General features: G+C 47.3%; 2 protein-coding genes across 5 annotated transcripts; one reads left to right on the top strand and one right to left on the bottom strand.

The window, feature by feature from the left end:
- Positions 1-1,491: 1,491 nt before the first annotated feature.
- SLC35E2B (solute carrier family 35 member E2B) lies at positions 1,492-14,124 on the bottom strand. Of its 4 annotated transcripts, none has more exons than XM_064172050.1 (9): positions 12,279-14,124; positions 10,142-10,676; positions 9,016-9,151; positions 7,844-7,971; positions 6,550-6,670; positions 5,912-5,965; positions 4,987-5,059; positions 3,892-4,037; positions 1,492-3,756 (listed from the first exon to the last, which is right to left on the bottom strand). In XM_064172050.1, the coding sequence occupies exons 2-9, from the start codon at positions 10,464-10,466 to the stop codon at positions 3,510-3,512; spliced, it is 1,230 nt and encodes a 409-aa protein (XP_064028120.1). In that variant the 5' UTR covers positions 10,467-10,676; positions 12,279-14,124; the 3' UTR covers positions 1,492-3,509. The 4 variants fall into 4 exon arrangements, with proteins under 4 accessions (XP_064028120.1, XP_064028121.1, XP_064028119.1 ...); XM_064172051.1 differs by having other exon boundaries at positions 12,782-14,124; XM_064172049.1 differs by having other exon boundaries at positions 13,969-14,124.
- A 114-nt stretch (positions 14,125-14,238) lies between these two features.
- LOC135190578 (uncharacterized) lies at positions 14,239-27,236 on the top strand. Its single transcript, XM_064172054.1, has 9 exons — positions 14,239-14,829; positions 15,104-15,176; positions 16,553-16,706; positions 19,684-19,829; positions 21,781-21,957; positions 22,744-22,857; positions 24,430-24,516; positions 25,592-25,739; positions 26,423-27,236. The coding sequence occupies exons 1-9, from the start codon at positions 14,810-14,812 to the stop codon at positions 26,452-26,454; spliced, it is 951 nt and encodes a 316-aa protein (XP_064028124.1). The 5' UTR covers positions 14,239-14,809; the 3' UTR covers positions 26,455-27,236.
- Positions 27,237-27,899: the final 663 nt, after the last annotated feature.

The raw sequence follows: 27,899 nt of genomic DNA, 5'->3' as shown, positions 1-27,899 counted from the left end.
TCCGACGTGAGCCGCCTGCGCAGGCACCGCCCTTAAAGGCGCAGGGGCAGGGCGCAGGCCTGGGGCGCCCCTGGGCCGCGCTGCGAGGGGGGGAAGAAGGCAAGAAACGGCCACAAGAGAGCTCAGAAAGCGGCACCGCGCGGAGCGGCTTCTGGGGCCGTCCTTGTAGTGACATGTTGAAAAAGGCCAAACTTTATTCAGTTGCCTGAAGCACGATTTCAGCAAGTCACAGAGCGGCGACAGAACGGGCACGGGAGGGAGGCAGATTCACACCGAACTCCCCACAGAGGGGCAGGGGTTGAGACACTGCAGCCAGAGCTTGACACGCTTCAGAGTGGTCATTCAACGTGGCGACAGGTTACAACACAACAGAGGGAAGGAAAGATGGTGTTATTCATAGAATCACAGATCCAAGCAGGCTGGAAGAGAGCTCCAAGCTCAGCCAGCCCAGCCTAGCACCCAGCCCTGCCCAAACAACCAGACCATGGCACTAAGTGCCCCAGCCAGGCTTGGCTGCAACACTTCCAGGCACACAGACTCCACCACCTCCCTGGGCAGCCCATTCCAATGCCAATCACTCTCTCTAACTTCCTCCTCACATCCAGCATAGGCCTCCCCTGGCACAGCTTGAGGCTGTCCCCCCTTCTTCTGTCCCTGGCTGCCTGGCAGCAGAGCCCAACCCCACCTGGCTACAGCCTCCCTGCAGGCAGCTGCAGACAGCAATGAGCTCTGCCCTGAGCCTCCTCTGCTGCAGGCTGCACACCCCCAGCTCCCTCAGCCTCTCCTCACAGAGCTGTGCTCCAGGCCCCTCCCCAGCCTTGCTGCCCTGCTCCAAACACCTTCCAGCACCTCAACATCTCTCTGCAATGGAGAAGCCCACAACTGGACACAGCCCTCCAGGGGTGGCCTGAGCAGTGCTGAGCACAGGGGCACAAGAACCTCCCTTGTCCTGCTGCCCACACTGCTCCTGAGCCAGCCCAGGATGCCATTGGCTCTGCTGCCCACCTGGGCACTGTTGCCTCATCTTCAGCCTACTATCTACCAGTACCCCCAGGTCCCTTTCCTCCTGGCTGCTTTATTACCAGTCATTAGAGCTTTGAAATATGCCAAGTGCTGCACAGAACATCTGAGCTGTGCAGTCTGCTCTTCAGAAGGGTTGGTGTTTCCTCAGGAATTAAGAAGCTGTTCTATGAGAACATACTTGACAAAACAAATAATCCACATAGCTCCTGCTCACAGAGCTTGTCCTGATCAGTGCACGAGTATCAGGGCGTGGTGCTGAGAAATGCCAGTGAAAAGAAAGCACAAAGTGTTGGAAAGAAGAGGAGTTTCCATGAGAAATTAGGCAAAATGATGACGTGAGGAGCAGGCAGAGAGCTGGGGTATAATACTGCAGTGAATTCTTGGCAGGGAACAAAATGGTCCAGGAACAACAGCAGAAGGAGGAGTGGTAGTATGGCTGGAGGAAAAAAAGGTCTTACAAGTGAACAGTGAAGAGGTTGGTTTGTTTAATCTATTAAAAACAAAGGGCAAGAAGAGGGCACAGGAAAGTACAAAAGGTCAACACTGCAAACACCTCCCCAGTACAAGAGGATTATCCTGCTGCCATAAGACAGGTGGGGTTAAACCTGCCACGAATCACACCTGTCAGAAATCACTAAATCCCCCCAGCTGTTTGGTTCACAAAGCATTTCCCAGCACTGGGAAAGGCAAAAAGCCTGGCAGCTGTTAAAAAATTAGCTTCATCAGCTGATACTGAGTGGGTTTACACAGGAACAGAGCTGGGCAACCAGAAAGCCACTACCATTTCTGCCTTCTAGGAGGAGCAGGAATAAGATGCAAACCTGCTGCTAAATGCAGTGAGCTTTTTGAAAGCATAACTGCAAACAGAACCACAGAGCTCCACGTCACAGTCCACAGCTTTTGCCAAAGTGCCAGGAAGCCAAAGGAACAAACCAGACAGACATCACATACACAGTGGTGAAAAAAACCTCACATTTCCCCTTCCCACACAAACCCTTCAGAGGAGCCACACACAGGAATGTAACCTGGAGTGAGGCAAAGCAAGCACAGACTCTTTAAACAGAAACCAGGCTGCTTCAGGGACCCTCTCAGAGTTTTGCTCTCTGCAGGAACAGTTCACTAAATGTAAAGGGATGCCTCACAAGTGGGAATGAAACATGAGCTCAGCTTCTGCAAACTCCACTGGTAACATCCTACTAAACACTATTTTTACCATAAAGACCACTTTTAGCCACGTTTCTAATGCCCTGCTACCACCTGTCAGAGGATGGTATTGAATCCTATTCAAGATTGGTCCATTTTAAAACATCCATTGGAATGGGTTTGAGGTTTGGTTGGGGTGAGGGGTTTTTTTTGTAGCCACAAGCTCCTTTTTGCCAAAACTAATTCCTGATCCTTCAGAATTTCTTTTAGGTTAACTTTTAAGCTTTGATCTACCACAGCACAAAACTTCCTTCAAAAAAAGAACACTTTTGAGAGCAAAGTCTTAAGACTTTTAGAGTCTTTAAGAGCAGCAGAAAGAAACCTCAGTTTATGGTGAATACTCCTCCTTTTAGTGACCTCTCTGTCAGCTTTGTCACAGTTACCTCCAAGATTCTTGACATAAACCAGAAATCCTTTGCACACAGGTCAGAATTATAACCCTGAGTTTCCACAAAGCAGGATTTTTGTTGTCCTCTTGGAAATAATAGCAAAAGAGTTGATTTCCTCCTAACAGAAAAGCAGACTAAAATACAATAAATTAAAATAATGCTTTTGAAGTAGAGAGATTCTGCTTCCTTTATCACCAAGGGATTTTTTTTCCAGTGCTTTTAACCTCTAAGCAACTGCAAACACTAAACTCATTCCGTTTATAGAGTGCATGTCTATGTGTGTACCTGCATTGCAACAGGGTGCAGTGTTTCCACCTTACATTTGAGCAGACAATCCCTTTTTGTTCCCAGTTTTACAGTCAGCAGTAGCTGCTCAGGGACTGCTTTCAGGGCACAGCCTCATTTCTGTAGTTTGCTTCAATCGGATATTAACCAGAACAAGTCATTTGTTGGGAGGAGGCTCCCTCTTCCAGCTCTGCAACACACACAAATGATGGATGATGCACAAACAAGTCCAGATTTCAGTTATCCTCCCACTGCAAGCAAGCAGGACACAGTGGAGGGTCCATTTGTTTCACATTATTTTGATGGGAAGGGAGAAAGGAATCATTTTTCCAGAAGACATCCAAGTTCTGTCTCTAAAACAGTCTTGTGTGTTCTTTGCAGTCAGGGAAAGACCACAAACCCCACATCTACCACATCACACAACACCAGGTCCCTCTGTTGGTGTATCAGTTTCTGAATCAAAGCTTGCTGGGCTCTTCCCATTGTTCTCCTTTATGCTTCAAGTCCCAGGCTTGATCTGCCATGAACTCCAAAGGAACCAAACTGGCATCAACACTTTCAGGAAGAGTCCCTTTGAGTTCCATCAGGTCAGAAAAGTAAATGGCCAAATTAATCATAAGGTTCCAAATCCTTGGAAATTAGTGGCTCAGTATCTTCTGTTGTGCTTTGTGCAGGCTGTGGGGCTGCAGCTGCCAGGCTGTGGATAGTCTCTTGCTGATGCTGCTTTGCCTTGTTATAGAGTAGGACTCCAATAGTCACCAGGACAGTGCCAATGGCTGAGAGGCTTGTGATTTTGTTACCAAACACAATAATACTTAGCCAGATGGACAGGGCATGCTTCACAGTACTAGCAACACTGGAAAGGAATAGAGAAACTCAGGCCAAAGAAAGCTTTCTCTTATCCCCCACACTACCATGCTCTGATGTAGAGACCTTGAGGGAGAGGAAGAGAGAGGGAGAGGGATGCTCTTGACATGGAATCCAGCTTTACCTGAAAGTCACAGGAGAAATCTTTCCCATCAAGGCATAGGCTGTAACACTTTGTAGGTGGAACAAGACTCCATCTATTACCAGAAGTATGACAACATCTTGGTTGTAGCTGAAGCTTCTCCCACTTTTCCCAATCACAGGCACATCCTAAATGACAGTGAAAAAGGGCTTGAACTGTTTTGTTTATAAGCAATTCTGCAAGAGATTTTCCACTCAATCATTATAAACAGATAGAGTTTGACATTTAAACCTCAGCAAAACAAAACCTAAAGCATACAAAACATTTAGATCCTACAGACTTCCCCTCCAAAGGGTATTAGAAAACATCTCTCTCCTGACTGAACTCTGCACTGTTTTCAGCCTGCCTCTGATTTTCTTTTTTGTGAGCACTGATGCATGGAAATGAAATGCCAGAGTATGGAGGACACAGATGATAAGTACTTAAAGATCAGGTCTGCTTTCAGAGAGTTGATGTTCTCAGGGTGCATAGCAAGAAGTGAAAGATTTAAGATTTTGTTTTCAAGTCATTAAGTTAAACTTTAAATGCACTTAGATAACCTCAAAATTCTTCAGATAAACTGAGGAATTCAGGGGTCACTTAGCACCTCATGCTTGTATTTAGTTATTGCTGTGAAAACTTCTTCCTGTTTATCCATCCCAGTTGCTCATAAATGTGAGACTGAATCTATTTCAGGAGGGATTAAAAAAATGGAGTAAAGATAAAGATTATCTTTACTCTTAATCCTTATCTTTACTCATAAAGACAATGAGAGAGAGAGAGGGAGAGAGGGTAACAGAGAGAGGGAGAGAGGGTAACAGAGAGAGGGAGAGAGGGTAACAGAGAGAGGGAGAGAGGGTAACAGAGAGAGGGAGAGAGGGTAACAGAGAGAGGGTAACAGAGAGAGGGAGAGAGGGTAACAGAGAGAGGGAGAGAGGGTAACAGAGAGAGGGAGAGAGGGTAACAGAGAGAGGGAGAGAGGGTAACAGAGAGAGGGAGAGAGGGTAACAGAGAGAGGGAGAGGATTAACTTTAGCTGCACATTCTGCTCACAAGTCAAAAAAAAGAACAAATAAATCTGTTAGTGAGTTCCAATTACCATGAAAAATATCCAAGCTGGAATAAGCATAACCACTGCAGCAGCACTTGTGTAGAACTGAAGCTCTGGGGCTCTGCAAAGGAAAAGAAACAACGATTAAAACAATCAAAAGCTTTCTCTTTGAGCTGGAGAAAGCTGCATCCAGATTGTATTTACAGATACCAACAGCAATAAAAACCTCTACCAAGTTCTCGGGGCAACCAATTCTTGCATAGAGAAGGAATTTTGCTTTTTGTGCTGGTCAAGATGAAGAGAAGTTAAAATGCTCACGGTTTTAAGACCTGGTGGCAAGTCACATCTATGTAGCTCTAGTTCTGTTCTACCACAAGGTTTTACTCCTGGCTCACATTTTACAGTCAAAAGCCTAAACAAGTTCTGAAGCTCGTCTCTGCATGCCTGGTAATGCCAAGGGGTGTTTTATGCTTGCAGAACAAGGACTTATTTCTGTGAAAAGATGACTCATATGGGGAATGCTCAGTTTTAGCCTCTTCTGAGGCTCCAACCTACTACAGCAGGATCTAAGCATAAGGAAGTTGTCTTTTCCCGGTGAAATGAGGTAGGTTAAAGCTGTCTGTGAACAGTCTGAGAAACAAAACAAACAAACAAAAAAATCATCATCTTGGTGCAACATAATTCATAGATTCGCTGAATCATAGAATGGGTTGGAAGGGACATTAAAGATCATTCAGTTCCAACCCCCTGCCACGGGCAGAGACACCTCCCACCAGCACAGGTTGCTCAGTGCCTCATCCAACCTAGCCTTGAACACCTCCAAGGAGGGAGCATTCACAACCTCCCTGGGCAGTCTGTTCCAGTGTCTCACCACCCTGACTGTCAAGAATTTCTTTCTCTAGTCTAATCACAAATATAGGGTTTCCTTCTGCAGCTCAAACTCCACTGATAATCAAACCTGAACTATACTTACGAGAATCTGTACTTATCTCCACTGAGCAGTTTCTTGGAGAAGACATTTTGCAAACTGGAAAGAAAGAAAACCAGACACAATTTATCTGTATTTTAGATGGACAGTGGTTTCCTTTACCAGGGCTGGAAGGGACCACAAAGATCATCATCTAGTTCCAACCCTCCTGCCAGGGGCAGGGACACCTCGCACTAGATCAGGCTGGCCAGAACATCACCCAGCCTGGCATTAAACACCTCCAGGCATGGAGTCTCAGCCACCTCCCTGGGCAACCCATTCCAGCCTCTCACCACTCTCATGCTGAACAACTTCCTCCTCACATCCAGTCTGAATCTTCCCACCTCCAGCTTTGCTCCATTCCCCCTAGTCCTGTCATTCCCTGAGAGCCTAAAAAGTCCCTCCCCAGCTTTGTTGTAAGCCCCCTTAAGATTCTGCAGCTGCAGAATGGAGTTTTGCTTTAACTCCTTTGGGCTAATGGAGTTTGACTGTTTTTGAGAGAGAAAACATCTCCTGTTAAAATCAATTTTAAGTACCAACATTTAAGTGTAGTGAACAAAACCAACCACGGGCAGCAATTTTCTTCCCTCTACCAACAGGTAAATACATTTAACTGCACATCTGCAGCTATCACCATGCCTTACCAGTCCATGATATTAGTGGATAAAGCTGCTGAGAAACCTAGAATGTTGAAGCTGATTTCAGTGGCTGTGCAGAGAGCCAGGCCACCCATAACAGGAATAAGAGAGAGATTCACCAGCAATCCTGCAAATGAAAAGGCACATTTCAGTCTAATTATTTGTGTGCACATTGATGTGCATCAAATAGAGGCTTTATAAGTTTAAAGTCCACCTCAACTTTTTTTTTAGTTGAAAGAGCAGCTTGTTTAAGTGGATTTTAAAGTAGAGAGGCTCCACTGTGAGATCCCAAAGAGCAGGGTGCCCTTGAAAGCAACATGGACACCATTTTCTCTTTGGCAAAAAGAAAATGGACTGATGACTGTCTGTGTTTTATCTTTTTCACCAAATGACAAGCAGTGATCCTCCTGTTTAGTCTCTGACTGAATTACTCTTCTTCCTCTGGCTTTCTGCTACTTTACAATCAATCACAAAGCAACCCATCCATGGCTTCTGTGTTGCTCCTATGGCTTACAGCTGGTAACAAGCAAAACCCATTCAAGCAAACCATGCAACTGCAGGTGACATAACAAAGGAGCTATATTGTGGGAAGCCAGCTGTTTGGGGGCTTTAAATCATGGAGTGACTTAAAAACACACTGGAAGTGTTTACAGTGATTTAAACAGAGAGAAGAAATTCAAGAATTTAAAGCTCTGGACAGCAAACTGCCTTTAGAAGGAAGACACTGAACTTCAGTCATAGATTGGCTCAGGTTGGAAGGGACCTCAGAGATCATCTACCCCAACCTCCCTGCCATGGGCTGGGACACCTCTCAGCTATGCTCAGCTGCTCAAGGCCTCATCCAACCTGCTTGAACAACCCCAGGGGAGGAGGCATTGACAACCTCCCCGGGCAGCCCACTCCAGTCTCTCACCACCCTCATACTGAAGAACCTCTTCCTCAGCTCCAGTCCCACCCTGCTCTCCATCAGCTTCAAACCATTCCCCCTTTGCCTGTCTCTAGACACCCTCCTGCGAAGTTCCTCTCCAGCCCTCTTCTAATCCCTTCAGACACTGGAAGGCAGCTCTGAGGTGTCCTCCTCCCAGATGTAATCACATTACTTCAGAGCAACAAACCCCTTACACAGCTGCATTACAAGAAATCCTTTTCAACTTTACAGCTGCTCTGCTTCTTGTGTTCAAACAAAACGATTCTTCCAGGGGCACTGATTATTTTTCAGTGGAATCTCCTCATCCATGGCTAAGCTGACAGCATCATGAAATCCAGAAACAAAATCCCATTTCCAGAGTGGAGTCCTTACCAGTGTATTCTCCTAGTATCATCCTAGACATGATAACAGTAAAAATAGGAGCAGAGCTTTTCACAGTTTCTGCAAATGAAACTGCCACATTTTTCAAGCTGACAAGACCCAAGACCACTGTTGCAAACCTGCAATAAAGGAACACATGGGATTAAGTAGAAAATAATGCTTCAAGAGCTACTTTTAGACCACTAACATTAAAAAGAGAGTCACATTCTAATTCCTCTGGGTTTCTAAATGTGAGGTGCAGTGACTAAGAACACAGAGGCTGCCAATCGAGTTACCAGATCATGGTGGCTTGGCTGAACTGCAGCAAGTGATCAGCTGCACAGCTTCACTCCACAGCACCTGCCAAGTGCAATGTGCTTAAACATTGTTATTTAGCATAAGTGAGAGCATCCCTGAGCAACTGCAGTTGCTATGGATGCACAGTGGACTTCCAGAAAACATTTTTACTGCACTCCAAGCAGGCTTCAGAGTCTTTTAAGCTGAAGTATCCAATAGGCTTAGCTGAACAAGTTAGTGAAATTCTGGTTTAAGTAGTAATAGACCACAGGAATGTTTTAATTTGCTGTCACCCACCTTTCATTAGGCATGCTACAGATTTACTGTATTTTAAACCATGAAATTAAACAACAGTGGCACAGCTCTAACAATAAAGCTACTCTGAGCTCATTTGAATGCTGTTACAGTGTAGAAGAATAAACAAGTCATCGATTCTTAACTCTCTCAAGACCAAACACCACAGCACACAGCAATGTTTACTGTTTACAAGAGAAATGTTAATAATCTGCATCACTCTTGAGGCAAACTGCTGCAAAAGGTAAAGGAACAGAACAACTTTGTGATAAATATTAGGGTATTAAACAAACATTAGCCTTGAGAGAGACCAGGAAAGTAAATGGAAAGAGAAGCGAGTTCTGAAGGAAGCTAAATGTGGTGGGAAGCCAAACTAAGCAAAACAATTCATATCTGCAAACAGGAACATAGCATTTAGCAACAGGAACTACACATTAAATTACCCTGTGACTTTTTAGGAGGGGAAAGCTGACTATTCCAAACGCTTGCCAATCAAAGAATGATAAGTAAGAGCACCATGAAAATACAACTTCTGCTCAGAAGAGTGCACCAAAGCAACCAGAGAGATCTCTAGAAGGTACTGAACCATTTACCTCATTAATCCAACAAACAGCATTATCATGATGAAATTGGGTGGGTAAGAGATGCGTGTTTTGTGTTGGTACAAGCAGCATGGAACAAACATTTTTATACAGCCAATGAAGGTGGTTGAAAGCATCTGAACAGCACCTAAAGAAAGGTGAGAGGGAAAAAAAAACACCCTACAATTAGGTGATGGGAACATAACAAATCAAGCAACTCAAGACAAACTTAATTGTGGCACTTTTGAGTGGCTAAGAAGGGTGGCAGCTATTGTCTAGGTTTTGGGACTTCTACATCTGGCAGCCAGGCAGAACAAAACAAAGCTGCCAAACACCTTAGAGTCTGGTTCACAGATTAAGAGCCCTTTGTTTTCCCCTTGAAAATAAAAAAGAAACAAGCAGCCCACTGGATAAAAGAGATCACACAAAGGCAACTTCTGCACCTCTACCCATGAAATCTTACCCACCCTGGAGACTATTAACTGGCTCCAGAATTTATCCTATTAACCCCCTACATTTCTCTTCAACAGAAACCCCAAAACACTGTATTTCTCCCCCCAGTTCTTACTTCTCACAGACACCATGCTACAGCTCCAAACACTGTATTTCTCCTCCCAGTTCTTAGTTCTCACAGACACCATGCTACAGCTCCAAACACTGTATTTCTCCTCCCAGTTCTTAGTTCTCACAGACACCATGCTACAGCTCCAAACACTGTATTTCTCCTCCCAGTTCTTACTTCTCACAGACACCATGCTACAGCTCTAAACACTGTATTTCTCCTCCCAGTTCTTACTTCTCACAGACACCATCCTACAGCTCTAAACACTGTATTTCTCCTCTTAGTTCTCAGACACCATGCTACAGCTCCAAACACTGTATTTCTCCTCCCAGTTCTTACTTCTCACAGACACCATGCTACAGATCCTCTATAAGCCCCATTTCATACCATCTTTCAGTGAGTGGAAGAAAGGGCAGTGTCAGCCAACTCAGGAGTTCCCAGCCTCAAGATCTACACCCACATCTCCTAACTGGGTCATTTTCACTTTGAACCAATCTGTTCCTCAGCTATTTAGAGGAGGATCTGGTATTGTGAAATATCTTACTGGAATTGAAGAGTAAAAGAAGGGAGGGTTACCTAGCATACTGGGCTCTCCTTCCAGTAGAGAGAGAATGTATTTGTTAAGAAAAAGAGTGCAAAAGCTGAAGAAAAACCACAGAGTGAGGTAGATGAGAGCATGAGAGTTCCAGATGCCCAGGTCTGACTCGATGACTGTCGTCTCCGTGATGGTTATTTTCAGGACGTTCTCCTCCGGCACGCTGTCACTCCTGGCAATGACAAATTGCTCACTCCTGTTAGCAAAGAGTGAACTCAAATTAAACAGCAATTTTCCCTTGGGTTTTTCTTCCAGGAGGGGAGGATTAGGTTCCTCTGGTGGCTGGGCACTCGTCACAGTCGACATGCTGACACGAAGCAATTAATATTTGTCCTTAATACAAACCGACATTGGCTTAGCGCGGAACAGCACTCCAGCAGAACAAAGGTATCATGTGATTAGTCTTTCATCTCCTGTGGCCTGAAAAAGGGCACTTGGTCCTCCAAATAACATCTTGCAGAAAAATAAACTTCACGTGCTTCTTCATGTGGTCCAGTGCAGCCTTCCTGCCTAAGACTGAAAAAGAGAAAGAAGGGGGAAAGGTTGAAGCAGAGTGTGGTGACACCGAAGCCCCCACTGCAGCAGGCACCACCTTTCACCTAAGCTCTGTGCTTTGTCTTTCAGCCTGGATTTTGCCCTCCTGGTATCATGAGATCAAGATTAAGTACTCAAAACTTGTCTAAGGGAGGTGGTTTTATTCTAAAATAGGACAGAGACAGAAAAGACCTCATGAGCTTTTATGTTCTTTCTCCTCTAAAGAATGTGAATGAAGCCTCTTCAGTTATTATCAGCTCCTCTTCAAGAATCTACTTTCTTTTGATCTCAGTCTAAGACTTTCTTACAACCCCTCAAGAGAAAAACCTTCATAATCCAGAAGTCTTGGCAGGAGCCTGTACCTTAGTACTAATTAATCTGTTATGATCTCGAATCCAAGTTAACAGTTAGTAACCAAGGACTGCAACTTCCAGACACCTTCCATAACACAGTTATCCTCCTGAAGATGAGATCTAAGTCAACAAAGTCACTCCAGGAGCTTTCCAAACAGACTTGTTCTCTAATTACTTGTAAATAAGGCAACACTGCTGGTTTTGCCATGATACAGCTTGCAATTCCCTGTTGGTACTTGCAGGAACTCTTGGAGCCTTTAAAAAAGCTCAGATAGAAAAAGGCATTAAATTGTTTGCAAGTTGAGCTGCCTCCTTTTACAGATGGCATGAACATGGCAAGCTATAGTCGAAGAGTACAAAGGACAACAAAAATCACAGTGACCTCTGTTCTTCTCAAGTCATGTAGTATTAATTAGCCTCAAGATAGGCAAGATGGTGAAGGACTTCACACAAGTGAAAAAGTCATTCTGGGGGCAGGGGGGGAGTTAATGACTGGGCAGCTTGGAAAAGCTGTCTGCAATTAGATCATAATACTGCAGTGCATCCAAGAATGGCAGCTAAAGAAACACTCCATGGCAAGCAATAACAACAAAGAGTTGCTGCACCTGCCCTGATTCTGGAGGCAAGTGAAAAGATCATTTCCTTCATGCTTTTTTAACGTCCAGTGTGGCATCTCAAAGTAAATCGTCAGCAGTCAAATGTATTGTGTCAGTTTCAATATCCCAAGCAGCAGCTTCTTTACACTGACTTTTTTCCACACCTCATATTCTCTATTTCTGTTGTTACAGCCACGCAGAGATTTCCAGCCTGACTCCCTTGACCCTTCCCATTCTCACAGGAAGCCCTGCCAGCAGCACTCCACAGCAGAACAGCCTCTGGCACCCTCCTGTTAAACCCTGCTGCTGTGTTGCCCAAATTCAAGGAGAGACTCCACGAGCAGAGACGCATTCTTTAGGAGAATTTGTCCAAGAAAATGGATTCTTGACTCCACCTCCTCCTTTTTCAGTCTTAGGAACCCCCACCCATTCTCTGCATGCAGAACGGTTAAGTTAGCACAACTCTGTTAATGGCTTTTCTGTTTATGCCACTCAATTAAAACCCAAAGCGATCAAGCACAACAGAACTCCTCTCCCGCAGCAGCACTGTGGTATCGTCTCTGATATTGCCGATCACACACAGGGCAGGAGCAGAACTGCAAAGAAGAAGGAAATTACTCCCCTGAATTACTGACCTGCCGTCTTCTATCAACTACAAAGTCATACACGGGCTGAAAAGAGTTCTCCATCTGGAACTAATTGAGTCTTTCTCCCTCAAGACCGACCCGCAGCTGATGTTTACCAACAGATGAAAACGTGGCAGTGGTTGATAGCCTGTTGGTCTTGGATTACACACTCTCAATCATCCAGCTCAGAAAGCAAACAGCCTGCAGTGCATTTTACACTCTTGCTTTTATCTTCTCCAACGTTTAACCGCTTTTGCAATAAACATTTTGCATTTAAGGTGGGAAAAAAAATACAGGCTAGAAGTTTGAGAGCCTCAGACAAATTCAGACTTACAAAAAGCAGCTGATGCAATTCGACAACTCCTCAGTTTCTTAGTCTTATGGATATGACGTTTTGAAGCTTACCTGCATCCAAATTCCTTTCCCCTTTCTACTGGAGAAGCTCGACAATTAATCGGGAATATATTCATTCCAAACTTTAAAAAGGTGCAGAGAAAAACATTTTCTCTCACCACTACAGATTCTGTGGGGTTTACTTCTCTGTTGCCACCCTGCTAACACAGACAGTCCTTCGTGGTTCTTCCACAGAGCAGATTAAGTATCTGTCGTGACTGAAATAAATCAACTGGCAGGCAGATCAGGTACTCCCAACAACCTTAATATCAAATTCTTCTGCGATGCAGCTCACCTCACAACTGAGACCTCCCGGTCAGAAGCTCTAATTACTTCTTCAAGAGCTAAGCAGGTTCTGACAATCCCCACTACATCTATGACACCCACAAGTCCTTACTGCATTCATTTGCCTGAGACCAGAAATGCTGTGGGCTCTGGACCACCACCTAACTGTCACGACAAAGAGCCATCACTACAGTTTTTCTGCCTACTTGTTAGTACCTAAATATAAGCAGAGAATTTCTTTTGACAAGAGCACCGAGAACATTCTCCAGTCAGTTTTGCACCTCATACCAAAAATAAGAGCTATAAAGTATTGCGTTAGACAAACAAAGGCTAAACTGAGTGGGGGAAAAAACCCAACCCAGAGGCTTGGTGTTATCTCTTTGTCTGTTACACCACAAAGGTCACCCAAACATTGCGTCCAAGGAAACCAACAGAATTCGGCATCCCAGCAAGCCGTAAATATTAGCACTGTTCCGCTACACGATAATGACAGGATCCAAGACGTTTATAAACACAGGCAAGCAAATGCAATCGCAAAACCATGAACATCTCCCACACGAAGATGATGCTACGAGACTGTAACAGCTTGGTACTTCCTTGCACTGGAGCTGCACTTCCAGCCCCCCGGCTCTAAACCCTTCCCTCATTCAGAACCAGGCACCAGGCAGGCAACCCCAGCACGTGTTTTCGCATGCCCCGCAGCATCGAGCATCCCAAACACCGGAGTCTGCTCGGAGCTGCCTTTCCCCGCCGCGCCTCTGAGCCCTTCGCGGGGGCAGTGCTGTACCCCGGCCTCTGGACCCGACTTTCCTGCTCAAGGACCTTCCAGACGGTACCAGAGCTGCAGCAAGGCACGGGAGGGAACTCAGACATCTCCCTCCTCCTGCATGCCGCAGCTGAGCCAGCGCCTCTAAGCGAGCTTTCAGACAGCGAGCTCTGGATCTTCCTCTCTATCAGCACCAGCACAGCCCGGCCGCTCACGCTCCCTCCCGAGCACCGCTCACAGCATCACCGCCAGCACCTGGGCGGTCCCGAGCACGCCGCTGCCCTCCACCAAGGCCGAGGTGCTCCCGTGGATCCCGATCGAATCGAGCTTCGGCTTCCCGGGCTGCTGCCGCCCCCTCCCCGGAACGGAGCGAAGCAGCCGGCCGGGCCCGCCCCCGCGCACCGGCCCCGCCGCGCCGCCGCCGCCGCTTCGGCCAGGGGAGGCGGGACCAGGCCGCGCACCGCCCCCGTGGGCCGTGCGGGAGCTGCCGCCGCAGCTCAGCGGCCGCCGCCCAGGGTGGCTGCTGGGGCGGGATGCGCAAGGAGCTCTCTCTCCGTGCCCCAGAGGCAGCACTGCTCGGGCAGCCGCTACGGGCGGTCACAGCGCCCAGCCTCCGCGGCTGGAGGCGGGCTTGGGCCGGCGCCCCTTTGTCACAGCCGCCGCCTGTTCCTCTGCCGCCGCGGGCGGGCAGCGGGAGGTCATTTTAGGGGAAGGAAAGGCTTAAAAATAAAACAAAGGAAATGGGGGATACAAGAGGCACAGCACCGGGTAACAGCCGGTTAAACCCCGGGGGGTTCATTCAAGGTTGGTGTCCCTACTGAGCCCAGCGGGGTCCCGCAAGCCGCCCGCCTCTCACATCGCCTGACACGGCCTCTGCGGCCGAGGAGAGCGGTGCCGGGCAGGGCGAGAAGGAGCCCCGGCGCTCAAGGGGAAGCAAGGAGCGGGCGGCACGCCCTGCCGCCACCGCCCGGCGGTGCTCTTCCCGCCCGGCACGGGGAAGTGACGCGGCCGCCTGCCCCGGAAGGGAGGGCACCGCCCGGAGCCCGCCGCAGCCATGTAGGTACCGTTAGCGGAGGGGGACGGCGCCGGAGCGGCCATGGAGGGCGCAGATGACAGGTAGCAGCGGGAACCGGCAGCGCTGGGCGCCAGCGGGGAGGCAGAGACGGGACGAAAGGAGAGGGAGGGCGGGACCGAGCGCTGCGCCGGGGCCGCTCCCGGTGCTCCGTCGCCTCGGTTGGCCGGGGGCGTGGGCGGGACTTGGGCCGCCCCCCCTTCTCCGGTTGGTGCGGGAGGGCTGGAATCGTCACTGCCGGCAGCACGGGGCCCGCCTCCGCCCCGCCGGGGCTGTGCCTTAACGGTTCGTTCCCCCTTCCTTTCTCTCCCCATCCAGTGCCGCCGCGGCGCCCCCTCTGCCGAACCTTACCCCCCGGCACCGGCAGCTCATCCCCACGCCCTGCGGCCCCGTGAGTACACCGACACCCGCCGCCGCGCCTCGCAGCCCCGCCAAGAGCTGGCTGGCTCCGGGACGGGCTCTCTGCTTGCCCCGGTCAGGGCCGTGCTCTCCCGCTGCCACTCCCCGAGACCATCTCGGGGCGAGTTTGTGCCCGGGGTGTCCCTTTGTGTCATACAACGAGCCGGGGCTGTCGGTACCTCCGTTCAGACAGCACTGCCCGGGCGGCTGCTCCCTTGCTTTAGTTGGTTTGGCTTAAATGGAAATGTTTCCAACCAGCCAATGAATAAAGTAACTCACCTAAAGCTCCAGCGGGGACCGAAACGACGAGAAACCTTCTCGGCATGAATTAAAACCTCTGCATGAAACACAAACACAGCAACGTGCGTTACAAACAGCAGTGCCATAGCTCAGCCCTACCTGCAGGTGACTCCCCAGCTCCACGGAGAGTTCTCCCAGTCCCGGTTCCTGCTGGTTTAGTTTTTCTCTTACATAATGGGACCTTAGAGTGGCCTTGCAGTATCTGAAGGGGGCCTACAGGAGGGCTGGGGAGGGACTATGGACAAGGTCTTGTAATGAGAGGATGAGGAGGAATGGGTTTGAACTGGCAGAGGGGAGATTTAAACTGGATGTTAGGAAAGGGTACTTTAAAGTGAAGGTGGTGAGACACTGGCACAGGTTGAGGGTGGTGAGACACTGGCACAGGTTGCCCAGGGAGGTTGTGGAGCACAGAAGCGCCCAATGTGATCTTTGATCACATTGGGCGCTTCTGTGCTCCACAACCTCCCTGCAGGTGTTCAAGGCCAGCTTAGATGAGGCCTTGAGCAACCTGTTCTAGTGGGAGGTGTCCCTGCCTATGGCAGAGAGTTGGGACTGGATCAGCTTTGAGGTCCCTTCCAGCCTAAACCATTCTATGATTCTATAAATCAGTGAAAGGATTTTTGCTAGCGTGGTGCAGTTTATCTGCCTCCGCAATTCAGATTGCCTAGATCACTCAGATCCTCTGCATCTTGCTCACTAGGACATTCCTTCAAAGTGTTCTAAATCTGAAAGCCAAGATCTGGGGTGCTGGGAATAAGTTACTTGCTGGACATTGCTGTGGGCATTGGCAATCTTCATTTCAGGAGGTGAAATTATGACACCGTGGCACTGAGGAAAGTAGAAGGCAGTCTTTAGGTATACACCAGACACAGCAAAGATGAGATTAATTACAAAATCAGGTTAGACTTCTCCCTTCCTCAGCAGTTTAGCAGTTTTAATTCAGCTGCAGGGAGCTTCCCTTCCTTTTCCCATGGAAAACCCTGCCACTGAGCTGACTTGAATGCATTTCCAGGAACAGCAATTAGTTTGTACTGCATTCAGTGCTTAAAACCTTTCTTTCCTTTACAGATAAAACCTTGTTCAGAGCTATCCTTTCCTGTGAAGATCTACTTCTGTGTCACTATTTTGTCCCTGCTAAGTGTTATAGGGCTGACCATAGAGACACTTGTTCGACAGACTGAGGAGGATTTCACCATTTCTCTTATTCAGTTAGTTGGAGTTGGTAAGAAACACAGTTTGTTTTCTAAAACAAGAGGGTTTTCTTCCCAAGGTAGCAGTTAAGCAACAACTGAAGTTTCTTAGTTCACTCCATTTGGCCTCATGTTACACAGAGAATATTTCAGCACTAAGGAGCTGGATGATTTGGTTGCTTTTTCCAGTAGTGAAAGGATCAGTAATCGATATTGTGTCACCCAAACTGTAGTAGTGTCTGACAAAACTGTAGTAGCGTCTGACAAAATACTCAGGGGTGGGGAAGTTTGGCTACAAGTGTTTTTCTCTAGGCTGGTGACAGCAATGAGCTTGCTTACAGGAAGTTGTCACTTGCACAGTCAATGTTCAGCTTCCCATTTCATGTCCGTATGATGAAGTGCTGGGGACTTTAGAGGTGTCCACACTTCAAGGCTTGCCATAGGACATGCATCTCCTGACACTGAGCCGTGCTGAGTTGTGGCTGCTTTCAAGGCACCTTACCTTGCAAGAATCCAAACATACAGCATTTGATCTGAAACAAGATGTTAAGTCATCCCTCTGTCTGTAGCTCCTGCTAGGATGTTGCATCACTGAAGTATGTTAATAAAAGAGAATCAGAACCTCAGCTCTTTTGAAGCTCTTGTCTAATAATTTTTGTCCTCTGGAAGCAAAATCCAAACTTCCACAGATAGGTCCCATTAGAGTTTCAATAGAAACATGTTCCTCTTCCAGGGTCTGGTTGCATTAAATAGAAATGGAGCTTAACATGAACATAAATGCAACTCTAAATATTTTTGGAAGTCCTCTTCAGTGGCTTTAGCAGCTCTTGGCTGTTGGCTTGCTGGCCAAAAGAGCATAGAAAAGAATGGCTTCTTGGTGGGTGTAACACCTTATGGATGAGAAGGACAGGCTCATAAGCACTCATTGCTTTGCTTTCACCCAGAGGGAACAAAGACAATAGATTTGTTCCAGATTCTATAATTAGACACATGCAAACAAGACTTTTATTCCCAACCTCTGGTTTGATTAGCAGCTTTTCACACAGGACTCAGCACGCCACCGAAAAATTGCAGTGTTAGGACAGAGCACTGATGCCTCCAATCTGTCACACTGCTTTTGTCAGCCACTGCTGTTTTGTGCTTCAGAGAAAAATGAAGAACCTTCATAATAAACCAAATGAATCACATGGGGAAGTGAAAAGTGTGCTTGCTAATCTGTTTCTGCCCCTCCTGCCTTCTGTTGATGGCAGTCAGTATTCTGCACGCAGAGGAAGAGGTGCACACCTCTGACAAATCAGGGAAAACGGTGTTTAAATAGGCTGAAAATGGGATTAACTAGGTTAAAACAGGTTTTAATCAGGAAGCACAGTGTGTTTTTAACACTCTGCTTCAGATTGCCAAGCTGTAATGTCAACAGAAGTGGTTTTACCATTTTAGTCATTCCAGATAACATCGCTCAAGGAACAAGTTAAAACTATGGCTTACCTTGAGGGTTTGAGATGGGTAAAGTAACCTCTATAAAGACACCAAACCCACATCTTCTGCATGGGAAACAAAGCCTGACAGAACCTTTAAAGAAAGAGAGATGCCCTGGCTGTAACAACTGGCTACTTAGTTTGGGTTTGGGATTTAATCTGTGGAAAACCATTCACTTCCCAAAAGCAAAGAGATGTCCTTTCTTTCAGAAATGATTATTTGCTACCTCTGTGAAATATCTTAATGCTGAGGGAAAAAAAACAAACCAAAACCAAAGTTTGTTTTTCAAATTAGTTGTACAGACTTCTTCTGATCTAGCAGCTGAATTTGCAAAACAAGGAAATAGTGACTTAAATCTTTCAGGTCTTCCTGAGGTCATAAGGAGGCAAAAAGAAATCACTTTGTAACCTGCCCATCCTTTACAGCCTTCTCAGTTGCTGTTGATAAAGGTGAAGAAGGAAGTGCATTTGCTGGAAGGTTTGTTTAGAGAGACTGAAGTTATTATGTTACTTTGAAAGCTTCTACAGCACTTTGTCCCTGTGGCACAACCTGGGAGAATTAGATTATTTGATGTGTGGCATCCAGGAAGTAGCCCTCTGGGAAAAGAAATCTGTTGGTACTCTGTCTGTGATAAAATTTAACCAGTGTTTGCAGGAGCATCCTATATAAGAACAAAGCACTGATGCCTCTCTTTATGGAGAGCCTTTTCCTCCTTCAGGCTTTATCAAAGCAGTGCAGAGTTCCAACAGTGAGAGCTGACTCTGGTGGGTTTTGATGGGTTCATTAAAAACTGGGGTGCTGCCAGATTTCCACCACAAAAAGAGAACTGTTAGGAATCCACTCTGCCCGAGTTCAGTTCCACACACAATCCACTTGCAGCTGTCAGAACCAGGCAGACAGCAGTGCAGAAGTATGTGTGTGAGTAGTGACTTGCTCGTTCCTCGCTTGATTTACTCTCACTAGGGGGTTGTGTCATCTCAGTTCTCTACTAGAGGTGGTGTTGCTTCATTCAAACACACACCAGCACGCTCTGTAGTATTAATAGAATGGCACAGCACAGCTGCCAATTAATTTGGCTAGATAATACATTGCCATTTCCAAAGTGTTATTTCACAAGTAACTTCAAAAGCCTGCAGATTGTTCCCTTTCCTGTATGCTAAACACAGGGAATAGTGCTCTGGCCTCATTCTAGTGTCTGACACAGAGTGATTGCCATTGGAATGGGCTGCCCAGGGAGGTGGTGGAGTCGCTGTGCCTGGAGGTGTTCAAGCAAAGACTGGATGAGGCACTTAGTGCCATGGTCCGGTTGATTGGCCAGGGCTGGGTGCTAGGTTGGGCTGGATAAGCTTGGAGGTCTCTTCCAACCTGCTTGATTCTATGATTCAGGTAAGAGTAAAGACATGATGTTAGTGACAGAGTAGCCTAATTACATGGTCTGGGTACTCCGTTTTGTCACCTGGATCAAGCATGCTGCAAAGTTGCACCAAGTGCAAGCTGTGTTCAGCTGGTAACAGCTTTCCCTCTCTTTCCCAGTGTTCTGTGTGTACTATGTGAGCAGAGGAATCCTGCAGGAGAATCGCCAGGAGCTCATCGTCTTTGTTCTTTCCATCTTGCTGGTGATGTTTCGTTCCATCGTCAACTTCAGTGTTCTCTCTGCTGAGCAAAAGCCCAAACTCCTGGTTAGTCTCCTGCTTTTCATTAATTTGGGGTTTTTCCACATCTTGGATTTGAAAATCTGAGAAAGGCAGGAGGTCTGTGATGGGGATGCTAGTAACAGAGCAAAACCAGGCTGGATTATTCCACAACTGTCAATCTCCTGCTGTGAGGACAGGCTGAGGGAGCTGGGGTTGTTCAGCCTCGAGAAGAGAAGACCTTAGATCTGCCTTCCAGAGCCTGAAGGGATCCTACAGAAAGGCTGCAGAGGGACTTTGCACAAGGGTGTCTAGAGACAAGATGAGGAGGAATGGTTTGAAGCTAAGGGAGAGCAGGGTTAGGCTGGAGCTGAGGAACATACCTGGAGGTGTTCAAGAAAAGACTGGATGAGGCACTTAGTGCCATGGTCTGGTTGACTGGATAGGGCTGGGTGCTAGGTTGGATTGGATGAGCTTGGAGGTCTCTTCCAACCTGGTTGATTCTATGATTCTGTGAAGTGGTGAGACTCTGGAATAGGCTGCCCAGGAAGGCTGTGGATGCCTCTTCCCTGAGGGTGTTCAAGGCCAGGCCTTGAGCAGCTGAGAGTCATCCCTGCCTGTGGTGGGGAGGTTGGAGTGAATGATCTCTGAGGTCCCTTCCAACCTGAGGCATTCTGTGTGTCTGGTTCTGTGAGCTTCTTTATGGCAGTAACATAACTATCAAAGAATTTGCAGAGGATTGCTGCAGAAGATATCCTCCACTTCACCTACGCTGCTTCAGATTCCCAGCTGCAAAAATAACTGGCCTGAAGTCACCTAAATAAGCAGAAGGGGAATCTCATGTCTGTGTGCAAGGAGGTAACCCTTAGTCCCACTGCTCCATAAATGCAGCCTCCTGCAGTAAGGAAATAAAAAAGTGGTGCTAGGGCTGGCACTGCCCTTGCAGGTGATCTTGCTCGCTGCTGGTGACAATAAACATAACCCAGGGCTGTATTCTGGCCATCACCAAGATTTGTAGTTACACTTCCTCCTCCCCAGCTTCTGAGAAGTCCTTCCCTTTGTGTGTTTATCACCAACATGAGAAGGATCTGCCTGGCTGGGAAGTCATCCAGAAATTAGTCTTTCATAGGAGAGATGGCAGCAAGGCTGGGAAGAAGCAGCAAGGCAGGAGCTGTCTGTTGAATTTCCATGTTACTGTCCCTTTAGTTAAACCTCCTTATCTACAGCAAACTGGGCTGCTGGGCCCAGTAAGGAACAGGCATCAAAGAGATGCAAATGATTTGAAGGTTTTCATCCCAGGCACCAGTTTATACAGGAAACTGAACCTCAAAGTGAAGCCTGCTGTAGAAGATGTACTATTAAGGATTTAGTCTTTTTCTACTGCTGTAAAAGTCAGTTGGATTACTGTAACTCCTGCTTCCTGAGCAATGCTAGTACCAATCTAATCACATCAGTGCAATGATGAAGGCTGCTTTGCCACTTCTGCCATCTCTCAAGCAGCAGAGATTGAGTGGGAATGCCAGGAATGTGAAAACAACCCAGACAGGCTCAGTGTCTTCTGAAATGCAATCATTCAGAATGAGCCACTGTCCCCACTCAGGACAACTGGGAAGATTCTCACCAGGTGCTTTGTGCCATGCAGGAAGCTTAGAGCCAATCTGTCAAAGAAAGCTGTTTCCACAGGCTGTGTGATAAAGCCTCAACCAAAACCTGGCTGAAAGTCACCATGGTACTACAGGGAGTGCAGAGGTTACCTTTCTCTTAACAGCTGTAAAACTACTACATTGAGGGTAACATAAACCAGACCAGGCAGCCTGAGATCACAGGTAGTGCAGATGGCAAAACTCCTGAAGTGCTCATGTTTATGTTACAGTGCTATAACAGGCAGCCTGGTCCTCTTTGCCCCTTGATGCTTTTATTTCCAGCAAGAAGAGGTAAGGTTAAAGACTGTCTCTGTTTTGCCATGCCTGGTCACATCCTTACTGCTCTTTCCCATCAGGCCCGCTTCATTCTGATCCTCCTGGTTGGCTCCTTTGATGTGATCTGTGCCATCATCCTCATTCAGAGTCAAAGCATGATGGCCTTCCGAGTGGGTGGTGCTCTAGAGAGCCTGCAGTCACAGTACTTCATGCTGAACCTCTGCTTTTCCATGCTGACCTTTGATCTTCAGGCACAGGTACAGACCTCTCTCCTCTCGGCTTCTCTTTTTTCCCCCCTGTGGAGAGCATCTTGGACCAGCTGAGCTGAACCATTCCCTTCCTAGAGCAATCCTGCCTGCACCTCACTTTGTAGATAGGATTAGCTTAGTAATGGTCATCTCCCTAGGTGTTTGCTTTAGGGAAAGCTTGGCTAAAATAATGAATCAACCTATACTCTATCATGCTCCTGCCCAAAAGAAGAACTGAAACTTACCTTTGGGAGGTTTGTCCATCAGAACAGCTGCATCCAGAAGCTCCAAGACAGCATGGCCCCTTAAGATAAGAAAGGTTTTTAGTGCACAGCATCTCAGTTCACAGTCTTCTGCTTTGCAGCTACCTCCTGTGTTGGAGGAAATGATATTGGTATGGGAGAGGGGATCCTGACCCAACAGGGCAGTCAGGGTGAGATAGCAACCTGAAGTTAGAGATAATGAGGCGAACTCAAGAAGTGGCTAGAACAAGCTTGCAACTCTGTAGCTACCTTCATCCTTACTTCACTACTGTACGACCCTGTATTGCCTTCTGGTTTATCTGCAGCACCTCTTACTGCTTTCCCTGTTCTTTGTTGTTGTTAATGTGGTACACAGGGCAGGACACCAGTCCTTGTGTCCCATTTCATGCTGTCTCTCAGGTTCTGAGGGAGAATTTCAACCTTTAGACCTGTGCCCAACTTTCTGTTGCTGGGAGTTTGTGTCAAATACTTGTTGGTGAGCTGTATGGTCTCGTATAAAGATGCTACCAAATCTCTCCCTCTTCTCTTTTAGCTCTGCTTGTGCATTCTGCTGATAAGCCTGCATGAGATCACCCTTCTACACAACATCATCTCAGCAACAGGGGTTGTGTGGGCCTGCCTGAAGGTGACCATAGGCATCATTGCAGTAAGTTATAGCAACACTAGCAAGGATATTCAGCTTCTGTGCCATCATCCTCATTTAGAGTCAAAGCAGGATCTCAGCCTGAGCAGTTATCCCAGGCTGGGAAGTCACAGCCATCCCAATCTACCCACTACTGCTAAGTGCAAGGGAGTCAGAATGGATCCCAGCAGGAAACAAAAGCAGCAACAACCACAACAACGAGGTCAGGGGTTTTTGTGACTCTGTCTCTCAGTGGAGCACCTGGGATGAAGCAACATCACACAGCCATTGTTCCTTTTTGAGAGACATTGTTTTACACTCAGTCCCTGATCACTTTAATGAAACCTGGAGGAGCACAGTCTCTGTGATATTTCTGCCTCTCTGACAAGGTGAGGTAGGACTGGCAGCACTCCCTGTTGTGTAAGAAAGGTATGGAGACATAGACAATCCACCAGAAAGTAGAGGCATAAAAGAAGGGAAAGCTTTCCAATGCCTCATGCACAGTCCTGCTGGTAAGCACAGTACCTGAAAGCTTAACACCATGCTCCCTTACTTCAGGCTTGATCCCTTTGCCCTTTCCCAAGGGATTATTCCTTATCTTGCCTCTATTTATATCCAGGCTCTCCCTTTTACTTCAGCAGATTCCTTTATCCTATCTCCATTATCTGCTCTCTCTCTTGTCTCCTGTTAATTATTAATGCTCTTACCCATTGCTCTTCTTTCTCAGTCTTTGCTTTCCTTTCCCTTTTGATCTTTCCTAAGAGTACTGTGCAGAAAACAGAGACGGTAGTAGAGGTGGCAGAGAACAGACAAACTCCTTAAGGAGGGACAGTTTCCTTAATGCTTCTGCAGAGGTTCCTATATTGACCCATCACAGAAGGATCAGTAGCATTTGTGGGGGGAGCATCTGTGGTTGATTAGATGCATCAAAGCCTATCACAGCATTGACGCAGGCACTGCTTTCGTTGTCAGTGACTCAGCTCTTTTCCTTTGGTTTCCTCAGACCTGCCCTTCCAGTTCAGGACTGCTGAAATCTGCTACCTGCTGGACAGCAGTCCATTATTCCTTCTTTCTCAAGTCCCAAGGCTAATTGTGAAAGCAATTTTTTCTAACACTTAAATCCTCTTGCTTCTCCCACATTTGAGTTCTCAGTGACTTTATCTGTAGCAGAAACAAAGCTGGGGAAAAAAAGTCACAGAGTGCTTGCAGTTAGCCATGAAAACATGAATTTGTTGGTGAGAAAAATCTGAGTGTACCCAGAAAAAAAGTACAGCAGCTTAGGTACAGCTCAGAAGAGTCAACTCCTGCACTGAAACCAGCTGGGAGCTGGACTGTAAGCTCTAGAACAATCACACAGAGGACTCAGGTCACACACAGTGCCCGTGAAACAACCAGCTGAGATTTCACCTACATCACCTCTGGCCCAGCTCAGTGGAAAACAGAGACCACATTTCCCAGTAAAGGAAACACAGGTAGAGAAGGCAGGTGGAGAGCAGTCACGACTGAGAACTGGGCTGGAGTAGCACTTGAAATGCTATTGAAAAGTCAGCTAACTACAGCAAGGAGTTTTAAAGCTGCATTGATCTTGTTTTACAGATTTTAAAAGAGCTGAAACCTCTGGTGTGGATTTTCCTGAGTCAGAACATCCCTGAAGTGGCTTATCTCATCTACCTGCTCTACACGGTAACTCCTCAAACGGTACTCACTCAATCATGGGGAGCAAGGCTGGAGGCTTCCTCTTCATGACTGGATCCTTGGGCCCAAGAGATGATGCCTCATTCCTGAGCAGCTCCTGTTAGAGCCAGTGAGAGCAGCAGGCATGCCCAGCCTCTTCAGGATCAACTTTTCAAGATAGGAGCCATGTTATATTGCTCTTGAACTGATTAGAGGAGGAGGCCTTGGGAATCTCTGCAACTGGCAGCGTGTCCAGAGTGATTAGGGAAAGATGCAATGAAATCTTCCAGCACAAGATACACAGCTCCTCAAGAACGTCTCAAGTGCTGCCAGAGCATCTGCAGGGCCTCCAATTCCTTAGGCAGCACCCCCAGGTGTCAGTCCTGATCTAGTCAAAACAAGAGAGAGAGCAAGCCCAACGCATTCCAGCATTAGGCATTTTTTTGGCACTGAAGCACTTCTGACTGGGGCACCCCAGCACCTCCCACAACCTGTGTGTGGAAGGAGGCAAGGAAGAAGGGCAAGGGCAATGCAGACTGTTCAGCATGGGAGGGCTGGGATGCTGATAGCTGCCAGTGTCTCTCATACCTCACAGTCTCCAAACACTGATAAAAGTCCAGTGGCTGCAATCAGCCAAGTCCTTGGGGTTCTATTTGTTAAAGTATGGAGTCAAACCAGGCCCTTCCCATTATCCATAGGCCTGTCTGAGCTGGCAGAGCACAGGAGGACCACACACTGTCTCTGGTGGCTCTTTGGTGGCTGTACTGGTGTTGTGGTTAGGGAGAGAAGTGCAGGTGGTGGCTTCTGAACAAGAGTAACAGAACTTGAGGCCAGCTACACAAAGAGAGACCAGGAAATAAGGGCATGGACATGCAAGGCAATACCCTTCTGTGCCTGGGAGATCTGGAGCCTAATCATAGTACATAACAGGGAAGTGAGACAGGTTGAAAGCAGCCTGGTTTTCCCCCGCAGTTACTCTCTCCCTAGTGACTTCACACAGAAATCCAGTGATAGCATTTTATGGCTTCAACAAGGTTTTGTGGCACTGGGTGCTGATGGTTGTGTGTCTCCATCTGTCCTGCAGGTGATAAGAGAGTGGGGCAAAGGGAGTTCCTACACTCTGGAAGCTGCTTTCATTATCGGCTCTGGCATTTCAGTCGCGATCAAGTCTGTTTTGTTTTGGGCACTGATTCACGTCTACCGCAGCTTTGGACAGGGGCTGAGAGAAAGAAGTAAGTACTTGGAAAGGTTCACTTGGCTGTGAAGCTTGCAGCCTGTTGTGTGACCACAGTCACAAGTGAGCAGAGAGCTTGTTGAGCCAGGAGGATTGTTAGGGATAGTCACAACAACATGCATCTGCTCAGTGACACCAAGCACTGCTGCAGCCTCAGAATTTACTGACCTGACCAAGTTCAGAAGCTTGGCTGGAACACTTGTGGTTTATCCCTGGAGAAAGCTGACATGAGTCAAAGTTGTTTGCAGCCTGTGCAAGAACTGCTGCTGTCCAGAAAGCCAGAGGAAGTTCTTTACAAAGAGAGTGATTGGCACTGGACTGGGCTGCCCAGGGAGGTGGTGGAGTCGCTGTCCCCAGGGGCGTTCAAAAACAGACTGGATGAGGCACTTGGTGCCATGGTCTGGTTGACTGGACAGGGCTGGGTGCTAGGTTGGACTGGATGAGCTTGGAGGTCTCTTCCAACCTGGTTGATTCTATGAGTCTATGAAATATCTCCTTCATTCAAGATGCATCTGATCCTTCTTCTTTATTGTGACACATAACTGCTTTATAATAACTAGGAGAGACAAAATTTAGGGACCCAGTGAGACTCTGATCTTAAACCATCCAAACCTCCTTTTGCTTGAAAGACCTAAATGCTGCTAGGCATTGGTGTTGACTCATCTTTCTTTCTTCCCACAGTGTTTTCTTCCTATGGAAGGATTGACTCCTGAGCATCCCCCTTGTGCTCATCTGCAGCTCTTAAAGAGTGAAATCCCACCTGGGGAAGTTCTGATCAAGTGCTTGCACTGGGGATGTAAGACAGTGGGCCAGTTTCAGAGGGGAAGAGGAAGCTGCTCAGAAAAATGTCCACACATTTCTTGGTTTGCTTTGTGCTGGGCAGCTAGGGCAGTGCAGTTGGTCACTGAGCATGAGAGGCAAAGGCTAATCCTCTGTGCTCAGGGAGCTGTGCTGACAGGACAGTGCAGGTCAGCACTCCCTGTTCTCCTGCTCTTGCTTTGTGACTGCAGCAGGAGGTTCACAACCTGCACATGAGCTGTTCCTAAAAGTGCTGGGTGTGTGGCCCTAAGGCAACGTGGTGATTCTAACCTGCTCACCCATCTCCCATGCCCGAGCCTGGCCGTGGGCTGCCCTGCTGGCCTGGCTCAGCTCACATCTGTTGCTGAACAGAGGGCAAGCTCTGGAGCAGTTCTGATGACAGCTGCAGTCCCTGCTCTCCACTCTGGCTGTGTGATGGCTTAACTCTTACAGAATGGTTAAGGCTCTTGGTCCTCCTCTGACTTCAGACTATTCCAACTGTTTTTAGTCTGTTTTTAATCCCAACTGCCCCCTGTACTCTGATCCCCTCCTGCAGCGTGTCTAACCAATGTGCCATTTCACACACCAAGGGTGACTGTTAAACTAAGCCTTTAATACTGGAATCTGGGAGTTTGATATTCTGTTGATTGGAACCTTTAGCTACTGGCTGTCTATTTTTAATAAAGTGTAAACACAGCTTGCATGGATAATTACTGCTCACACCAGGACCCTGGGAAGTCTGTTTACAAACTGGCTATGGGAGAGGCTGGAGCTGGAATTGCCTTGTGCTGTGAACAGTGCTGTGCTGTTCCTCCTCAGAGACACCTTGAACCTGCAGCTATCCATGCACTGCAGAAAGCAGTCGCAATGATTGTGGCTTACAAGGGAAATGGATAAGGATGATCTCAAAAGTGCTATTAAAAACACATCTTTTTCTCCTGGTCTTCTAAACCTGAAACAAATGGACTTTATAGCTAGCACAAGGGAGGCAGGAAGGGGTTAAATGCCTATGGTCAGACTGCATACAGCTGACAACATCAAGAGAACGCTCCAGAGTGCCAGCTGATGACTGTGACTTCATTCCACAAGTCCAAATGTGACTATGAATTGTTGCTGAAATGGAGCAACACAATTGAGCATATTCAGTCCTTTGCTGAAACAAGCAAACATGCAGCCGGTCTTGCCCTCAGCAGGGCCAACAAGACTTGGATCTTGCAGTAGGCCTGGACTTGGTCACAGTTAGCTGAAGAAAGTTTGTGCTCTGCTCCTTTTATTTTCAGTGCAAGGACACATCAGAAACAATTATCATTATGAGGAAAACCAGTTGTGATCACAAACATCTCTCTCCCCCAAACCAGAA

This window comes from Pogoniulus pusillus, chromosome 36, assembly GCF_015220805.1.
Source record: "Pogoniulus pusillus isolate bPogPus1 chromosome 36, bPogPus1.pri, whole genome shotgun sequence".
In the NCBI taxonomy this organism is placed as follows: domain Eukaryota; kingdom Metazoa; phylum Chordata; class Aves; order Piciformes; family Lybiidae; genus Pogoniulus; species Pogoniulus pusillus.
The sequence above is the reverse complement of the archived record's forward strand: the minus strand, read 5'-3'. Positions and strand labels throughout refer to the sequence as shown.

Bases quoted from the DNA above. Each gene is read 5' to 3' on its own strand.
- SLC35E2B (XM_064172050.1), bottom strand. From the start codon at position 10,466: ATGTCGACTGTGACGAGTGCCCAGCCACCAGAGGAACCTAATCCTCCC. The intron at 7,972-9,015 runs GTAAATGGTTCA...CCTTTATTGCAG, and splicing joins CTGTTTGTTGGATTAATGAG to GTTTGCAACAGTGGTCTTGG. The intron at 5,060-5,911 runs GTAAGTATAGTT...TTTCCTTTGCAG, and splicing joins GGAGATAAGTACAGATTCTC to AGCCCCAGAGCTTCAGTTCT.
- LOC135190578 (XM_064172054.1), top strand. From the start codon at position 14,810: ATGGAGGGCGCAGATGACAG. The intron at 22,858-24,429 runs GTAAGTTATAGC...CTTGTTTTACAG, and splicing joins TGACCATAGGCATCATTGCA to ATTTTAAAAGAGCTGAAACC. The intron at 24,517-25,591 runs GTAACTCCTCAA...TCTGTCCTGCAG, and splicing joins TCATCTACCTGCTCTACACG to GTGATAAGAGAGTGGGGCAA.